At 47.6% G+C, this 14,747-nt stretch overlaps 1 protein-coding gene across 1 annotated transcript; it reads left to right on the top strand.

Annotated features, from left to right (window-relative positions):
- Window positions 1–2,777: 2,777 nt before the first annotated feature.
- On the top strand, window positions 2,778–5,984 carry LOC127306599 (uncharacterized). Its single transcript, XM_051337265.2, has 6 exons — window positions 2,778–3,035; window positions 4,826–4,903; window positions 5,028–5,103; window positions 5,260–5,333; window positions 5,413–5,483; window positions 5,634–5,984. The coding sequence occupies exons 1-6, from the start codon at window positions 3,003–3,005 to the stop codon at window positions 5,665–5,667; spliced, it is 366 nt and encodes a 121-aa protein (XP_051193225.1). The 5' UTR covers window positions 2,778–3,002; the 3' UTR covers window positions 5,668–5,984.
- Window positions 5,985–14,747: the final 8,763 nt, after the last annotated feature.

Below are 14,747 nucleotides of genomic sequence, written 5' to 3'. Positions count from 1 at the left end.
CACGAATATCTAACTGTATACAACATAGTTTCCATTTAGTATGTTTGGAGAGTATGTAATGCAACATAATTTCACAAGTACCAGTGTCTCTGAAGTTTGATCAGTCCTTCATCTTGATAGCTAGCTCTGAAATGCAGATAAGATCAGTGGTATGTATACATTTTGTCTGTATAAATGATGTGCTGTGTAATCAGTCGTGTTTGGTCATTCACTGCTTAAAATTTATGATGGCTTCAACCTACGGTTGTATGCACTATGATTATTCATATCCTCTGCATTTCCACTATGTGTAAACTGCGCAACCAGTTGTTAAGTGATTTTTTTTTTTTTTTTCTTTTTGATTTAGGTGGTTACAACTTCACATGTATGTTCAGAAACTGTCATCCAAATCAAAGTTCAATGATTTCTAAATAAGATGTCTTCAGGTGATTTCCCGATTTTACTTTACAATCTTGCCATTGATATCACATATTATTATTTTTTGTGCTCGCAATCTTTTGAAAGTAAATAATGTAATGCCTCTACCTATCCACATTGTTTATGTTTTCAGCTCCCTATATTATCTGTTTTGCTTCCGTGGCTATTTTCCTCTATTGCTAATTCAAACATTAAGGTAAAGACAATTAAAAAATTATCCCTTTTTTCATTTAATATTAGTCTAAACATGTATCATAATTTATGTAATGTATCCATATTTTCTACCCAATTTTCCATTAGTCAACCACTTTACTAGCGCGGCGGGCACGCCGTGCCGATCTTTGCTAGTATGATGAAAACTAAATATGTGGTCGGCCTAAGAGCATCTCCAGCCGCGTCCCCCAAAGGGATTTGGGGGATGCCGGCCAAAAAAACGTTCCAGTCGCGTGGCCGTTTCAGTCCGGACGTGTCCCAAATATTGTCCGACGTCCCTAGTTCATCCCCTGTATAGAGGCTCTATCAGGGACGCCGGACACGAATTTTACACTTGTTTTTTTTTGTTTGGGGGTCACGTTTGGGGGATGTGGCTAGGAAAGGGACCTCCTCCAAACGCAAATTTGGTCCAGACGTCCCCCTCTGGCGCTTTTGCCAGACGTCGTTCGGGGGATGCAACTGGAGATACTATAAGAGCATCTCTAGCCGCGTCCCGAAAGCGTCCCCAAACAACGCTGGATCGAACGTTTGGGGGACGTGTTTCCTTCATGCCGCGTTTGGGGGACGTCGCTCCCCAGTCGCGTCCCCCAAAGGCCATCCCAAACAGAAATTCAAATAGTTCAATTCAAAAGAGTAGCCGCGATCAAAGCACTGGGCGCGCGATCATATTACAGACCAGCGTAAAATAGAAGAAGGGGTTGGGCGACACCATGCCTAGCCATGGGCAGCCCGACCCGAGGCCTGGCCCGAAGCCCGGCCCGAAAAACTCGGGCCTAGGCCTGAAAAAGTTGGCCCGATGGCCGGGCTGGGCCTGGGTAGCCCGAAAATCGCAATTAACACCATGGCCCGGCCCACGGCCCGACGGCCCGACATGCTTCATGGGTATTTGGTCGGGCCGAGCCGGGCTTGGGCCTAATTTTTGGCCGTCGGGCTTTCCTCGGCCCGACCCGACACATGGCCAGGTATAGGCGACACCGACGGCGCATCCTGAGTCGATGACCTCCTCGTGATCTACCCGGTGTGCTTGCTCCATCGTCGACACCGAGGCAGAGTCCGATGCCGCTATCGCCGAGGCAGAGGCCGATGCCGCTGACGCATGTGTACTAGAAGATGCTGTCGGAGACGCGCCTGTTGGTGCTGGCTCTTGCTCCGGGGGTGGGGTTGTTGCCACTGCCTCGGCCACGCCATTTTGGCTTCGATGTCATCGAGGATCTGGCCTTTGAAGAAGTTGTGCGCCGCCCGCGTCCGTGGAGACATTCCAGCTGTCGACGCTGTCAACAGTCCTCCTTGCTTTTCTTGAGCTCCATCTTCTCCTCTTGCCTCTTGAGCAGCGCCGCCCTTTCGTTGGTCTTTTTGTCGCGGAAGACAGGGTCGAGGAGACCTCGGCGAGGCACTGTGTGATTGACGCCTGCGTCTTCTCGGTCGACGCAGCGTCGGCCAAGGCGGCCTTGGTAGCCGTGTTGCCGATAGGGTGCCTTGCCGATGTTGCGAGCGGCGCATCCAGATCAATTACATCTTTCCCCTTCGACAACGAATGGCGCGTCAACCGTCATTTCTCATTCGTTTTGAGCTTGCTATAGCAATGCATTAGCGCCAAAGGCTTATGCCCTTTTGAGTGCTTCCGGTACATCGCCATGGATTTGTCGAACTAACCAAAGGAAGCACAATCGAACAAAAACTAGGTGCGGCGCCCGCCCCTCCTCCTCCTCACCACCACCAACGCACGTAATTCGAGCGGCCCCTTGCGGCCAGTGAACGGGCCGCCGTCCGCACCAGGGCCTACCTCGCTCATGGGCGCTCACCGAAGAGTAGAACACGACGTTGGGGTTGAAGCTGCCGTAACGGGCTCGGGATACCGGACACCGTATCAGGCCGTACCGGACGGAAGACGGCTTTGAGATACGCAGCTAGGAACGGAATTTTGTCCAAGGTGCCTCAAATCCTTTTAAGTTTGAAGAGGCGGCTGGACATGCTGTAACGTGCATAGAACGGCCCATACAAAATCTCCCAAAAATCCAAGTTTGTGAGCCGCATACGACACAAGCGGCCCGCCCGAACCGGGACCCTCGCCACGCGAAAGGACAGGTGACCCGGTCGGATCCACGTCACCATCTTCCCCTCTTTATCCATCACGGAGAACTTCATAAAACAAACAGAGGAAATAAAATAAAAACAAAAAAGGAGAGGAGAGGGGAACAAGAACTCCTCCGATCCCACACCCGCCCCCGCCCTCGCGATCCATCCACACAGCGATCCCTCTGCTCCCCCATTCCACCACTCCAGTGGACAGGCCCGAATCCGGAATCCCCCATCGCGCTCAGCGGAGACGGGCGAGGCGAAGAGAGGCCGGGGGTGATGAATTGTTACGCTGCATGGACGGAGCAAGCGAGGAGCCTCTCCACAAGGTGCGTAGCCCCCGCCCCCCTGCGATCCAAAGATTTATGTTTTTTTAGCTTCCGTTCACGGATCTGTAGCTCCAGTTCGATCGCGTAGCGCTTGCTTTCGAAGAGGAAGGATGTTGTGCCGGGAGTGGGCGGCCGTTCCTTCTTTTCTTGGAGGAACCTGGTGGGCGGATAGGACAGTCTTCTCCCCTTTAGCATTCTTTTCAGTTTTTTTTTTTTTTTTTTTTTTGGGTAAATGGTACTGGGAAGAGATGCCCACAAATAGTCCGTGCTCAAGTATAGTCCGAGGCTGCGAGTTATGAGTAGTTAAGTACTGTCTGGTTTGTGTTTAAATTTTGCCATACTCACCAGTGGCCATTGGTCAAATTCAAATTAGCGTATGTTCTGTTATTCCTCTGTGTGATGGCCTACGCTTGTTCCCAATATATTGGGAACAAGAGTATTTCTTGAACTGAATGGCGATGTGAAGCAGCAGCCTCAAATTAGTGCAACACCATCTCCCCCCATTAACCAAAGCTACAAAGTTTGTCACAAAATGAATCAATTACTAGCAATGAGTACATGGTTAGCTTGCTAGGCCACTATGTTTTTTTTATGTATATGCTCCTAGCTGGCGCGAGATGGGCGGGCTTACCAATTAGGCTATCTTGCGGAAGCAATTCTCTATTGAGCTCCTCCTAAGACAATATCCTGCTAGGTTCATCTTGCTTGCCTAAACTTTTTTTCGACTTAAGGAGCAAAGCTCCCAACTTCAATTAAGAAGCTGCTAAACAGCGAAATAAACAAGCGTTCACAGGAACTCCAGTTCTTGTTGCACACAAAGCCGCACCTGGAACCAAGCTCATGTCCAACACATCTGGAGACAGACTCCAGCAGCACCAAATTAGAAAAACCTCAAGATCAAACCCCAGGAGCAAAAGCAACAGCTATAAGGCAACCAGCTCCCGAACGAAGAACGGCAAGAGTACATCTCATTCTACCCTTCTTGTCATCGGAGCCCACCCTCTACTTCTGTGATAAAAATCAGAGGCCACCACCAGCAATTGTTTGGCTCCGAAGGATTGGAATTTTCACAACTTTTTCCTCTGCATAACATTCCAAGACAACAGCAACTGAGATATATTAACTTGGGTCTTATGTGCTGTCATTTTTACTTCGAGTCAGGCCTCGTAGAGTTATGTAGCTCAAGTAATGTAGGTTTGCATGCTACTTACAAAGTTCGTGCTTCTATTATCAGAAACTGCGAATTACAAACTTGTCGTGCTGTTTAGGGGTAAATTGTTCTATACAAAGCATTTGTGTTCTATACAAATCTGATGAATGTACTCTGCATGGGTGGTATTTATTTGCCTAATCAATTTGCTTTCCTGAGTGCTTGAAGCAAAACTTGCATTGAATTGCAGAAAGTAGGTTTCTAGAGGAATCTGCTGTTTCAGCTGAATATGTTGGGATTATCTAGTGGCACTTGCTATAGGCATTTACTCAAATGTTGCATACGTTTTAGTGAATCATGGATTGTGATAGGGATACTCCTTGTGAATCTGTGTTGCTATGGGGTTCTTTTTCTTGTATTCACGTGTGCTGAGAGCCTTAGACTGTATATGGGTACTCCTAATGTGCACAAGTTATCTACAACCCACGTGTTCTGTCGGTCATATGGTCTATCACACTTCATATTTATTAAAGTGGGCATAAATCACCATATATAGGTTTTGCACAGTTACACCCCATGTTTATTCTTTCTTATTGTTTGTCCAGTATATTCATTTCATAGAGTTCATCTGTGATGGCAGGACTACTACAAAGTTCTGGAGGTCGATTATGGTGCATCTGATGACACCATCAAATTGAGTTATAGAAGATTAGCTTTGGTAATCTAATATCCAGCTTATTTTCTTTGAACAAATGCTGTTTAATTGGGAGTAGTTTTTTTCTTCTGGAAGAAAATTATGGATCAACTCACTATTTAACCATCATCTGGTTTCCTATCTACAGAAGTGGCATCCAGACAAGCATAAGGGCGAGGATGATGTCACAGCAAAATTTCAGGAGATCAATGAAGCTTATAAAAGTATTGTTCCAAACTTCCTGTCTGTTTTCTAGACACGGATGATCTTATTTTTCCCTTTCTACTCTCTAGTGATAGGAATTGATGGCATTATGACACTACTATATATCATGGCTCTTTAACTTTTGTTTCCTGATTCCCCTTATCATGTCTTTCCAGTTTTAAGTGATCCAATTACGCGACTTGAATATGACTTTTCTGGCGGTTACGAGATCAACCAGTATACTGCACGCGTAAGAGCTTCTTTAACTTGACACCATATCCTTGTTTTAGGTGTTCTTTTTTAATTTTGCTATATTTTCCTCTATTTAGGAGTACCTTTCAAGATTTAAGGGTATGATACTTACCTGCAATGGCCTTGGCATAGACCATTCTTCGAAATGGTAAGATAGTTCAGTTGAACTCAAATTCCTAATATGTAGCCACTCCTTGATTTCCATGTTTTGCTGGCTTTTGCTTATTAGTGGAAGCATGCAAGCTATGGAGAGTTTTCTTCCCATCTCACTGTTGATTTTCGTGCTTATGATTTCCAGGGCCCAACATATGAGAGAATGGGAGCCCCATTGATCAGTAGGTACAGCTTGTTTGTTCCTGTAGCATCTCCGATGACGATTGGACATGTGTTTATTCTTCTGTAGCACTGCAACGGATCTTGCCATGTGCCGTTGCACTTTTGCTAGAATGAGATACATTACCCAGTTTCCAATTGTAACACTTGGCTGTTCACTATTTGACTTGTACAAAAACGAAAGAATGGTTACTTGTCAGCATGAACCATGGCTAAAGAGACTAGAAATGGACTTTTTTGAGCCACGGGAACCCATATTGTGTAATCCAGTCCATGTGGTTGAACCACATAAAATGGTATTCTTGTGCAATCAAAAGTTTGTGTCGGCTGAACTAAATACTGAGAATTGAGTTGTGTTATCATCTGAGCTGCCCGCGAAACTAAATATCGAGAAATGAGTTGTGTTATCATCTGAACTCTCTGCAAATCTCCCTCCATGTGGTAGAGAATATATTGGAAAATAGACAAAGTAAGGTGACCTTGGAGCAATCATCACCAGTCCACATTATGAAAAGATCATATTGTGTTGGTGTTGTCATATCAAAATCTCCATTCAAGCATGTTTTTTTTTTTGTGAACAGGGCAAGCATGTGTAACACGGAGTTGGAGGGAGTTGTATGCAGATTTTGGTGTTAGTATATGTTGTCACTCAACTGTATGCATGGTTATGCCATATGGCAATAATCTATTCGATCAATTCAACAGCATCCTTGCAAGTTGAACATTCTGTAGCAGATCTTGTTTGTAGTTGTTGATTACGATTGTGGTACAGTCCAAGAAGAGCCGCTTGGAACTAGGAACATGATTCTAAAAAGAGAAAATTGCACAAACCAGCAACTCTCCAGGAGAACGTTGCACAAACCAGTAAGTTAAACTATATTTTGCACTAACCAGTTACTCTAGGGGTGGTTTGTTACAAGGAGCTTCAATGATTTGATTTTGTTCTTTAACAATTTACGTGGCAGCCACCGTGGCACCTCTGCAACATGCTAAGCCACTTTTTTCTCTTCAAAATGGGCTCGCACCAACCAACGCGTCCCAAAAAACGCCGGCGCACTTTCGAGTCCAATAGAAGCGCCGACAATCACGTACCGACCCCTTCGCGAAGGACACAAATCGGGCACGCCGGCACCTTGTGGCATGACGGTTTTCGCGGATGGGGCCATCTTGGCAGCGACTCGAGGCGACAGGTTGCATTAAAAACGACGTGTGCCAGACAGTCATCGGCGTCAATCGCTCTGCTAGGAAATCGAAGCGGTGATGAGGATGGCAACTGGCCAAGTGGCGAGCACCCACCTCCCCCACGCGCCTTCAATGTGCGTCCGCCGTCGCCCTTAAAACCGCACCGGCGCACTCCTCTCCTCTTCTCCCCGTCTTCCAACCCTAGCCGCCGCGACCACCAATCTAGCAGACGCCGCGCGACACACCCACCGGTTGTGCCGCTTCCAAGAGGAGCGCGACATCGAGCTCGCACGTTCGGTCGGCCGCGACGTCGGCCATTTCAACCGCATCGGCCGCCGGGCCTGGTGGCAAGGCCGCGACGTCGCCACGACGCAGGCGGAGTACGGCTACCGCCAGCGCATCCACGACGACCCCCCCCCCCCCCCGGCATCCCGCTATACTGCCCCCAGGCGAAACGCATGGCGCCGCCTCTACAGAGGCCGCCGATGTCTGGGAACGGAGGTGGCCTAGGGTGCGAGGGCGGATGCGTTGGCGGGGGAGGCCGACGCGTTGGCAGCGCAAATGGCGGAGGAGCAGGCGGGGACGAAGGAGGAGGGGGAGGAGGAAGACGACGACTTCAAGTGGTCCGACAACAACGGGCCGCACCCGAACGAGGCGGCGGATCAGCAACGCGCGCTCGTTGAGTCCTTCGAGTCGGAGAAGAAGCTCCAGGACGACGCGCGTGCCCGCGAAGAGGCACAAATTCGCCGCGCCGTCGAGCTCTCCCTCTAGACGGCGCAACAGAGGGGAGGGCAGGCGGCGACACGCTGCTGGAGCAGCGGAGTCTGGTCACCGCCCTACACATGGAGAGGCGGCGCGCGCAGCAGGAGCTGGCGGAGGGGTGGCGACGATGGGGCAGGACCGTCGAACGCACCGCCGAGCAGTCAGTAGGCTAGGGTTTAGATGAAATCTAGCCGTTTTCATTCAAACTTTATAATATATAATCAAATTTGAGTGTAGATCTTTATTTTTATACACTAATATTCATTTGGGGTGGGCGTTTGGGGGACTCGGCTGGGGAGCGACGTCCCCCAATCACTCAATTCGGCAGCCTTTGGAGGACGATTTGGGGGACACGAGTGGAGATGCTCTAATAAATAGGGAGCTGATATCTTTGCAATCGATTTGTTCTGGAGTTGCTGGTCTATGCAACGAATTATTAGAGTTGCTGGTCTGTGCAACATTCACCCCAAGACTTACTGGTATGTGCAATTTTCTCTTCTAAAAAAGTTACTGAAAGCAGAAAAACCTTATGTATAATGGTATTGAGCTCTTTACTCAGACATCAATGCGAAGCTTAAGCATAAAGTGTTCCCTTTCCAAGTCCGCATTGGCATGCTCTACTCATGAACTCCAGTGCTTTGACCTGTAAAAGTCCTAGTAGTTGAGATAATCGCACACTGGTGATGGCAGGGCCCTAGTATTAACAAAAATAAAATGCCTCAGCCGTCTTCTCATCTCATTATAATCTGGAACATGGATGCCATTCTAGATCGGTGGCCCGTGGTTTGTTGTAGGTCCTCGGTTTCCAGTGGAAACGGACGGACGAGAGGACCGGACAGTGGCCTCGACGAGCAAGGCTATATCATGTAGGTGTCACGAGGAAAGAATTGTCACTCACTTTTCTTTTTCCCTTTTCCTCGGTTCGATGGTAGCCGGGTAGAAAATGATTGCTATTTATTCATGGACAAAAGCTGCATTGTTCCTTTCTCATTTTGGCTTTGAGGCGGCGATCCAGACAAGACGACGGCTACGGTCAGTTATGCATTGTTGGTCGATGCATCCACCTAGACAACACATAGGGCATGTACATTTGCAATGTGCTTACCGAGATGTTCAGAAAAATAAACCAGTTTTGCGTAAGTAATCGTGCTTACTTATGCAACGAAGATGTCAAACTAGGCAAGTGCTTAAGGAAATGGTCTATTTTCCAAAGAATCTCCCTAAGCATTCTGCATTGTACACGACCTAAAAGAATCTTCATCAGCGTCCCCAAATGCACCCCGTCTCCCCAATAGGACTATAGTGGTGCTCCGTCGAAAATGGACTTACACCGGCGTCCCCAAATCTCTGCTGTCACTAGGTACGGCCCAAAACTTTGCCTGACACTCGCACGCCGGCCTCGACCCATAGGGCCTAGGGGCACCGACACTCACGCCATGTCGTTTACATACACACTGGTTACACATAGTAGCATCCCACGCATCCCAATCATCGCTCTTCACTCACGTGCGCTCGCCTCCTCCCCACGAATCGCCCACAAAACCACCGCCACCGCACCACGTTTCCACTCACCGACATCTCCACGCCGTCTATGGACCACCAGTATCACGCTCCCCACTGCATCGTCTGTCGCTCGCGCCGTTATTTTGGAGCTATCGCTGCTTTGGTCTGGCCGTTTGTATCTCGGAAAACTCCACTCCGCTGTCTCCGTGTTCCCATCGTCGCCTTTTGATAATGTGAGTACTAGTGTCATTTGCTATATTTATTAAATTTACACTTGATAGTACTATGCGATGCATTGATAATATGATTTGCTCAATTATAGTGTTCATAATTTATATATGTAGGACGTCATGCACTTTGAATTAGTATGTTGGGCTGATGTCAATTTGCCAGCAACACTACAACATGCACTATCTACTTTACGGGGCATGTATGAAAACAACAACACCGCAAATCACAGAAGAGAAACTAAAATGTGAAGAATGAGGTCAATAAAAATACTCCAACTTATTAGGAGATGTAAAGCTGTGGATCCACCGGTAGCCATGTGATAGAGTAGAACATGACAAACTTGAAAGAGAGCCGTGAGGAGCAAGCTGCGATTTTGGAAAGATGAAGAAGGAGAATAACTTGCTTAGAGAGGGGAATAAGAAACTAGAAGAGAAAAAGTGAAGAACTGAATTATTAGGAGAAGTAGAGGCCGAAATACTTGTTGTTTGATTTCTTGATAGCCAATAATGTGAAGAACGAAAAATGAAGAAGATCAAACAAATTCGCGAAGAATGATGTTGATATTTGTGGCTCAAAAAATCTAGCATTTATCTAAGTTTAGATGTATTTATCTAAAATATTATATAAAAGTATGTTGGATCAAATATGTATGTATTTTTTTATCGAAAGTGTCAAGCCCGCCTATTAAGTCACAAACTATCGGTTCTAGGTTAAAGCATTTATACCGACGTCTCTAGAATTACGCTCTCAGCAGAGCTAGATCAACCATTTTAGATGCGTCGGTACATATGACTAACCTATTAGGAGTGTCCCGACAGACACCCCAATAGGACGGCCGTTGGTGCCGGCGCAGAGGATCTAACCTAGAAGTCTAGAACCGATGGTTTATGCCTTAACGTGTTGTCGCCACGATGATGTTTGGAGAGCAACTTTTCAGCCATGGCAATGCATGGCTGTTTGCATTTCCCGCGCTGGAGAAATGATATATGGTATTTAAATTTAATTGTTTACATGAGGCATCCGATTCTGAACCACACGACCGTAAGAGCATCCCCACTCATCTCCCCGACGAGGTCTCCGAGCGACGTTTTTCTTATCTGGGCGGCGAAATGTTCCTCGTTTTCGTCCGGATTTGGCCCTTCATCCATCCGGCGAGCCCACGCCATCCCCGATCCCCCGGGGAGCTATCGGGGAGTCCGGACGAGTGAAAAGCGGGGAAGTGCCCGATCTGTCGGCGACTGGACACACGAACCCCACCACCACCTCGCTCAAAATCCCCCCACCTGCCTATATTCCGCCGTCTTTCGACGACGGCCTATCTTCCTGCTCCTCCGCCCGCCTGTTTTTCGACGACGGCCTACTCCTCGTCATTCGCGCCTCGGCTAGCCTCGCCCACGTCCGTCAGGTGTTCGTCCATTTGCCTCGCCGGCCATGGACTTGGACGAAGAGGAGGAGCAGATGTTCGTCGAGCTTATACGAGAAGAGATGGCAGCCGCCGCCCAAGACGAGGAGCACATGATGATCCTCGGTTGCTTATCAAGCATGTACGCCTGGGTGGCAACTGGTCGACGTGGTGGGTCGGCACCAGGTCGCCGGAAGTGCAAGCCGAGACAGCGAATGGAGGGCTACTACATGTTGTACGCCGACAATCCATTGCACGATGAGACTGTTTTCAGGCGTCGTTTCAGGATGAGCAGAAAGCTATTTCTGCAAATTGTGTATGCCATCCGAGACTTTGACCCCTAATTCAGATGCAAGGCGGATTGCACTGGCTTGGTTGGATTTTCGTCACTGCAGAAGTGCACAGTGGCTATGAGGATGCTGGCGTATGGAGCTCCCGGTGATGGTGCAGATGACTCTCTTCGGATGGCGGAGTCCACCGCCCTTGATTGTTTCTACCGGTTCTGCAGGGCCGTCATAGCAGTGTTCGAGAACTTTTACTTGAGATCACCCACTGTCGAAGACACTCAGAGGATACTTGCAACAAATGAAGCTAGGGGTTTTCCAGAGATGCTTGGAAGCATTGACTGCATGCATTGGAAATGGAAGAACTGTCCGTTTGCGTGGCAGGGAATGTACAAGGGTCACAAAAAAGGCTGCACTGTGATACTTGAAGCAGTGGCTACCCATGATCTCTGGATTTGGCACTCTTTCTTTGGTATGCCTGGATCCAACAATGACATCAATGTCCTAAACTGCTCCCCGATCTTTTCCAACCTTGTTGAGGGTCATGCTCCCCCGGTGAACTATGTGATCAATGGTCGGCACTACAATAAAGGATACTACCTTGCAGATGGTATCTATCCAAAATGGGCAACATTTGTGAAGACTATCTCAAAACCCAGCACCCCCAAACTTTCCGAGTTTGTCAAGAAACAATAAGCTTGCCGAAAAGACGTCGAGCGTGCATTTGGTGTCCTCTAGCAGAGATTTGCTGTCGTCCGGTTTCCCGCTATGACTTGGTCCAAAGATCAGATGTGGGAGGTGATGAACTGTTGTATGTGCTTACACAATATGATTGTTGAAAATGAGCGAAAACATCCGGTTCCTCTGGCTGAGCAAGAAGCACCATATGAGAGAGAGGGTTCTCTTGCACAGCCTAATCACCAGGTGCCGACATTATGGGCCGCCTTCATTGCTATGCGCCAGGAGATTCGAGACTCTACAATGCATCAATAGCTGCAAGATGATCTGGTGGAGCACATATGGACGCTCCGAGGCAACGCCAACACCGACGCCAACTAGTCTGTCTTTATTAATTTGTTTCAAAACTTGTGAAATTGTGTGCTTCATTTGTTTTAGCACTTGTTAAACATTCGCCGAATTTGTTTCAGTAATTTTCGCCGAACTTGTTAAATTTTATGTCGAATTTATTTGAAATATGTCAAATGGCTGAGGTTGGGGGTGTCCTACCGGGGGGACGGCTGGAAGTTCATCGCTTCCCAGGCCAAATTTTCCTTCGGATTGGAGGAAAATTTCGCCGGATTTAGGTGTGGGGAGCGCTAAGGAGTGAGATACTCTAACTTTAAAGCTCACCGGACTGCTGTGCACCAGTGAACTTATCCGGGTCCGCCCGAACAGCAGGGTAAAAGCTCTCGCTCGTATATACGATAGGATAGTATGGCAAGAATCCAACGGGGGTGCACACGGGGAGCAAGGCCTCGTCGCGACGCGGGCAAGTCGACGCGTTTCCGCCGCACGTCCACACTCGGGGATGACGAGGACGTGGCGCCAACCGGACGGGACGTGGGCAACCGGGTGTCGACCGAGAGAGTTCTCCTTCTCGGACGCTTGCGACGATGAACGCTGCTCTCACTGATTAGCAAACAGAAGGAAGAATATCGCACTGCTACCGATAGGTCGTAGTGAAGTGAGAAACACTGCCTTTCGGAGAACTGCAATCTTCTACGGAGTAGGAAATATTCCGGGGACAAAGCTCGAGCTGTTGGCTAATGATTGCCCTCATCGGCGCCAACAGCGAGCTCGATTTCGACGCGAACTGGTGAGGCATCAACCGATGAGCCAGTTGACGACGCCATGAAGCATACCTCTTCTTGAGGAGGGGGAGGGCAAACTCGTACTGCTCACCGGGCGCTGAGTGCTGATCGCTCGCTGCTCGGAGCAGTAGAGCACCACCAATAGATTATGTAAAACTAGATTGGTGTTCAAAAAACTAAACTTTTGCATTACATGAGGCAACTTTTTTTTGTCCCAACAGATGACCTAAACTGATTTGGTGGTGCAATTTTTTAAGTGAATTCCACTTTTTACCCTTTAGTTATGTATTTGTGACACATATTACCCCATTTAGTAGAACATTTAGCAAAATTTAACATTTAGAAGATCTTGAACACGGTTTAATCTCAGTTTCTCATTTTGCTTGTTATTGTCAGATAGGACATGCATGATACGTCCAATGTGACCACACAAAATATGTAAATATCGGAGGGTGTCATCGAGAATTATGTCTATAATTCTTTTATACATATGTTCCATTCATTACCACTGTTTCGATATTTTTGGATCCCGGACAACACCTTTCACCTTACCTAATAGACACGCATCAGAAAATCAAGGTCCAAAGTTTTTAAAAGGGATAATCTATGCGAGTGTTCACTCGACAGGGTAATTAGTGTCACACATATATAAATAGAGGGTAAAAAGTGCAATTCACTCTATTTTTTTTTGGGTGGGGGGGGGGGGGGGGGCACCCCACAATTTTCAACCTTTCTCTAGATGGAATCTTCATTCGACTCACCCGCTCGCGGCGAGCAAGATGATTTCCCCGAATGCGGCCCACGTGGACGTTATGTCAGCCAAGATCGGAGATGAACTTCCTGAGGTGGAGAGCCATGTCGGGGCCGAGTTCCTCGTGCCAAAGCTACGTATGGTCAATCGCCATCGGGAGAAGGAGGATCGCCAAGCGTGCCGCCAGCTTGGATAGATTGCGCAGTAAGCACCCGGAGCTCATACAGGCGCAAATGGAGTCCAACCACGCGGATACGAAGAGAGCAGTGGAGACATATGTCGTCTCCTTGGTCGTTAACATCGTGTCGAAGTCGTCCTCTTTGTCGCATTCAGACTTCAAGAATAGCTTCAACAACGACGATGACACCGCGACAAACTAGGCCGTGTTGGAGTTGTTCTAGGTAGTGTCAATGTGTGTGAATCTCATCGATGTTAAATCAATGTTATGTCAGTGTTTAGGTAAATGTCAAAGTTTAAATCGATGTTTGAAGTGTCCGTAGTGTTGAATACATGTCTCAAATGTTTAATCGATATTTCAAGTGTTCAATCGATATTTCAGTTGTTTGTGGTGTTAAATCGACGTAGAAGTGTTGAATTTAAGGTTTGAAATGTAGAATGTGAAGTGTTCAAATGGTTCGTCGTGCCCTAAAACGCATCATCTAATCCACTTATGCCCTAGCATACATCACGGCTAAAAGGGTGATGCAAAACACACTTTTTGTGATGTGAAAATTACATGGCGCCTGTTTTTAACGCCCTATTTCTGTTTTTAGCACGTCACCGGATCCTTCTTCCCAGTTTCCAACGTAGGCACGCGTGAAGAAGTGGAGATGCGTACGTGCCCACATGTCGGCGAGCCAAGAACATCACGCGTGAGCCTACTTGTCCGAAACCTGCTCCACCCAAAGTAGCACGACTACACAAGTCTGCACGGCACACAAGCTAATCTATCCGCTCACGTACTTCACCTAGTACTAGCACTCCCACTCCACAAATAAAAACCTTTTTTTTAGACTTGCAAATAAAAACTTATTCATAAAAGGAAGCAATGAACACCGCGCCGGCGACTTTAATCGTGCTGCCATGGAAACAAGCGAGGATGAAACTTAAAAAACAGATTCACGCATAGTGGTACTGAAAGAAAGCAGTGCCG

Source organism: Lolium perenne, chromosome 6 (genome assembly GCF_019359855.2).
Source record: "Lolium perenne isolate Kyuss_39 chromosome 6, Kyuss_2.0, whole genome shotgun sequence".
In the NCBI taxonomy this organism is placed as follows: Eukaryota; Viridiplantae; Streptophyta; class Magnoliopsida; order Poales; family Poaceae; genus Lolium; species Lolium perenne.
Note: the sequence above shows the minus strand (reverse complement) of the source record. Positions and strands in the feature narration are given on the sequence as shown.

What these genes read in the sequence shown, in the direction of transcription:
- LOC127306599 (XM_051337265.2), top strand. Translation starts at nt 3,003, where the DNA reads ATGGACGGAGCAAGCGAGGAGCCTCTCCACAAG. An exon ending in GCGAGGAGCCTCTCCACAAG is followed by an intron (nt 3,036 to 4,825) that starts GTGCGTAGCCCC and finishes CTGTGATGGCAG; the next exon opens with GACTACTACAAAGTTCTGGA. An exon ending in ATAGACCATTCTTCGAAATG is followed by an intron (nt 5,484 to 5,633) that starts GTAAGATAGTTC and finishes TATGATTTCCAG; the next exon opens with GGCCCAACATATGAGAGAAT.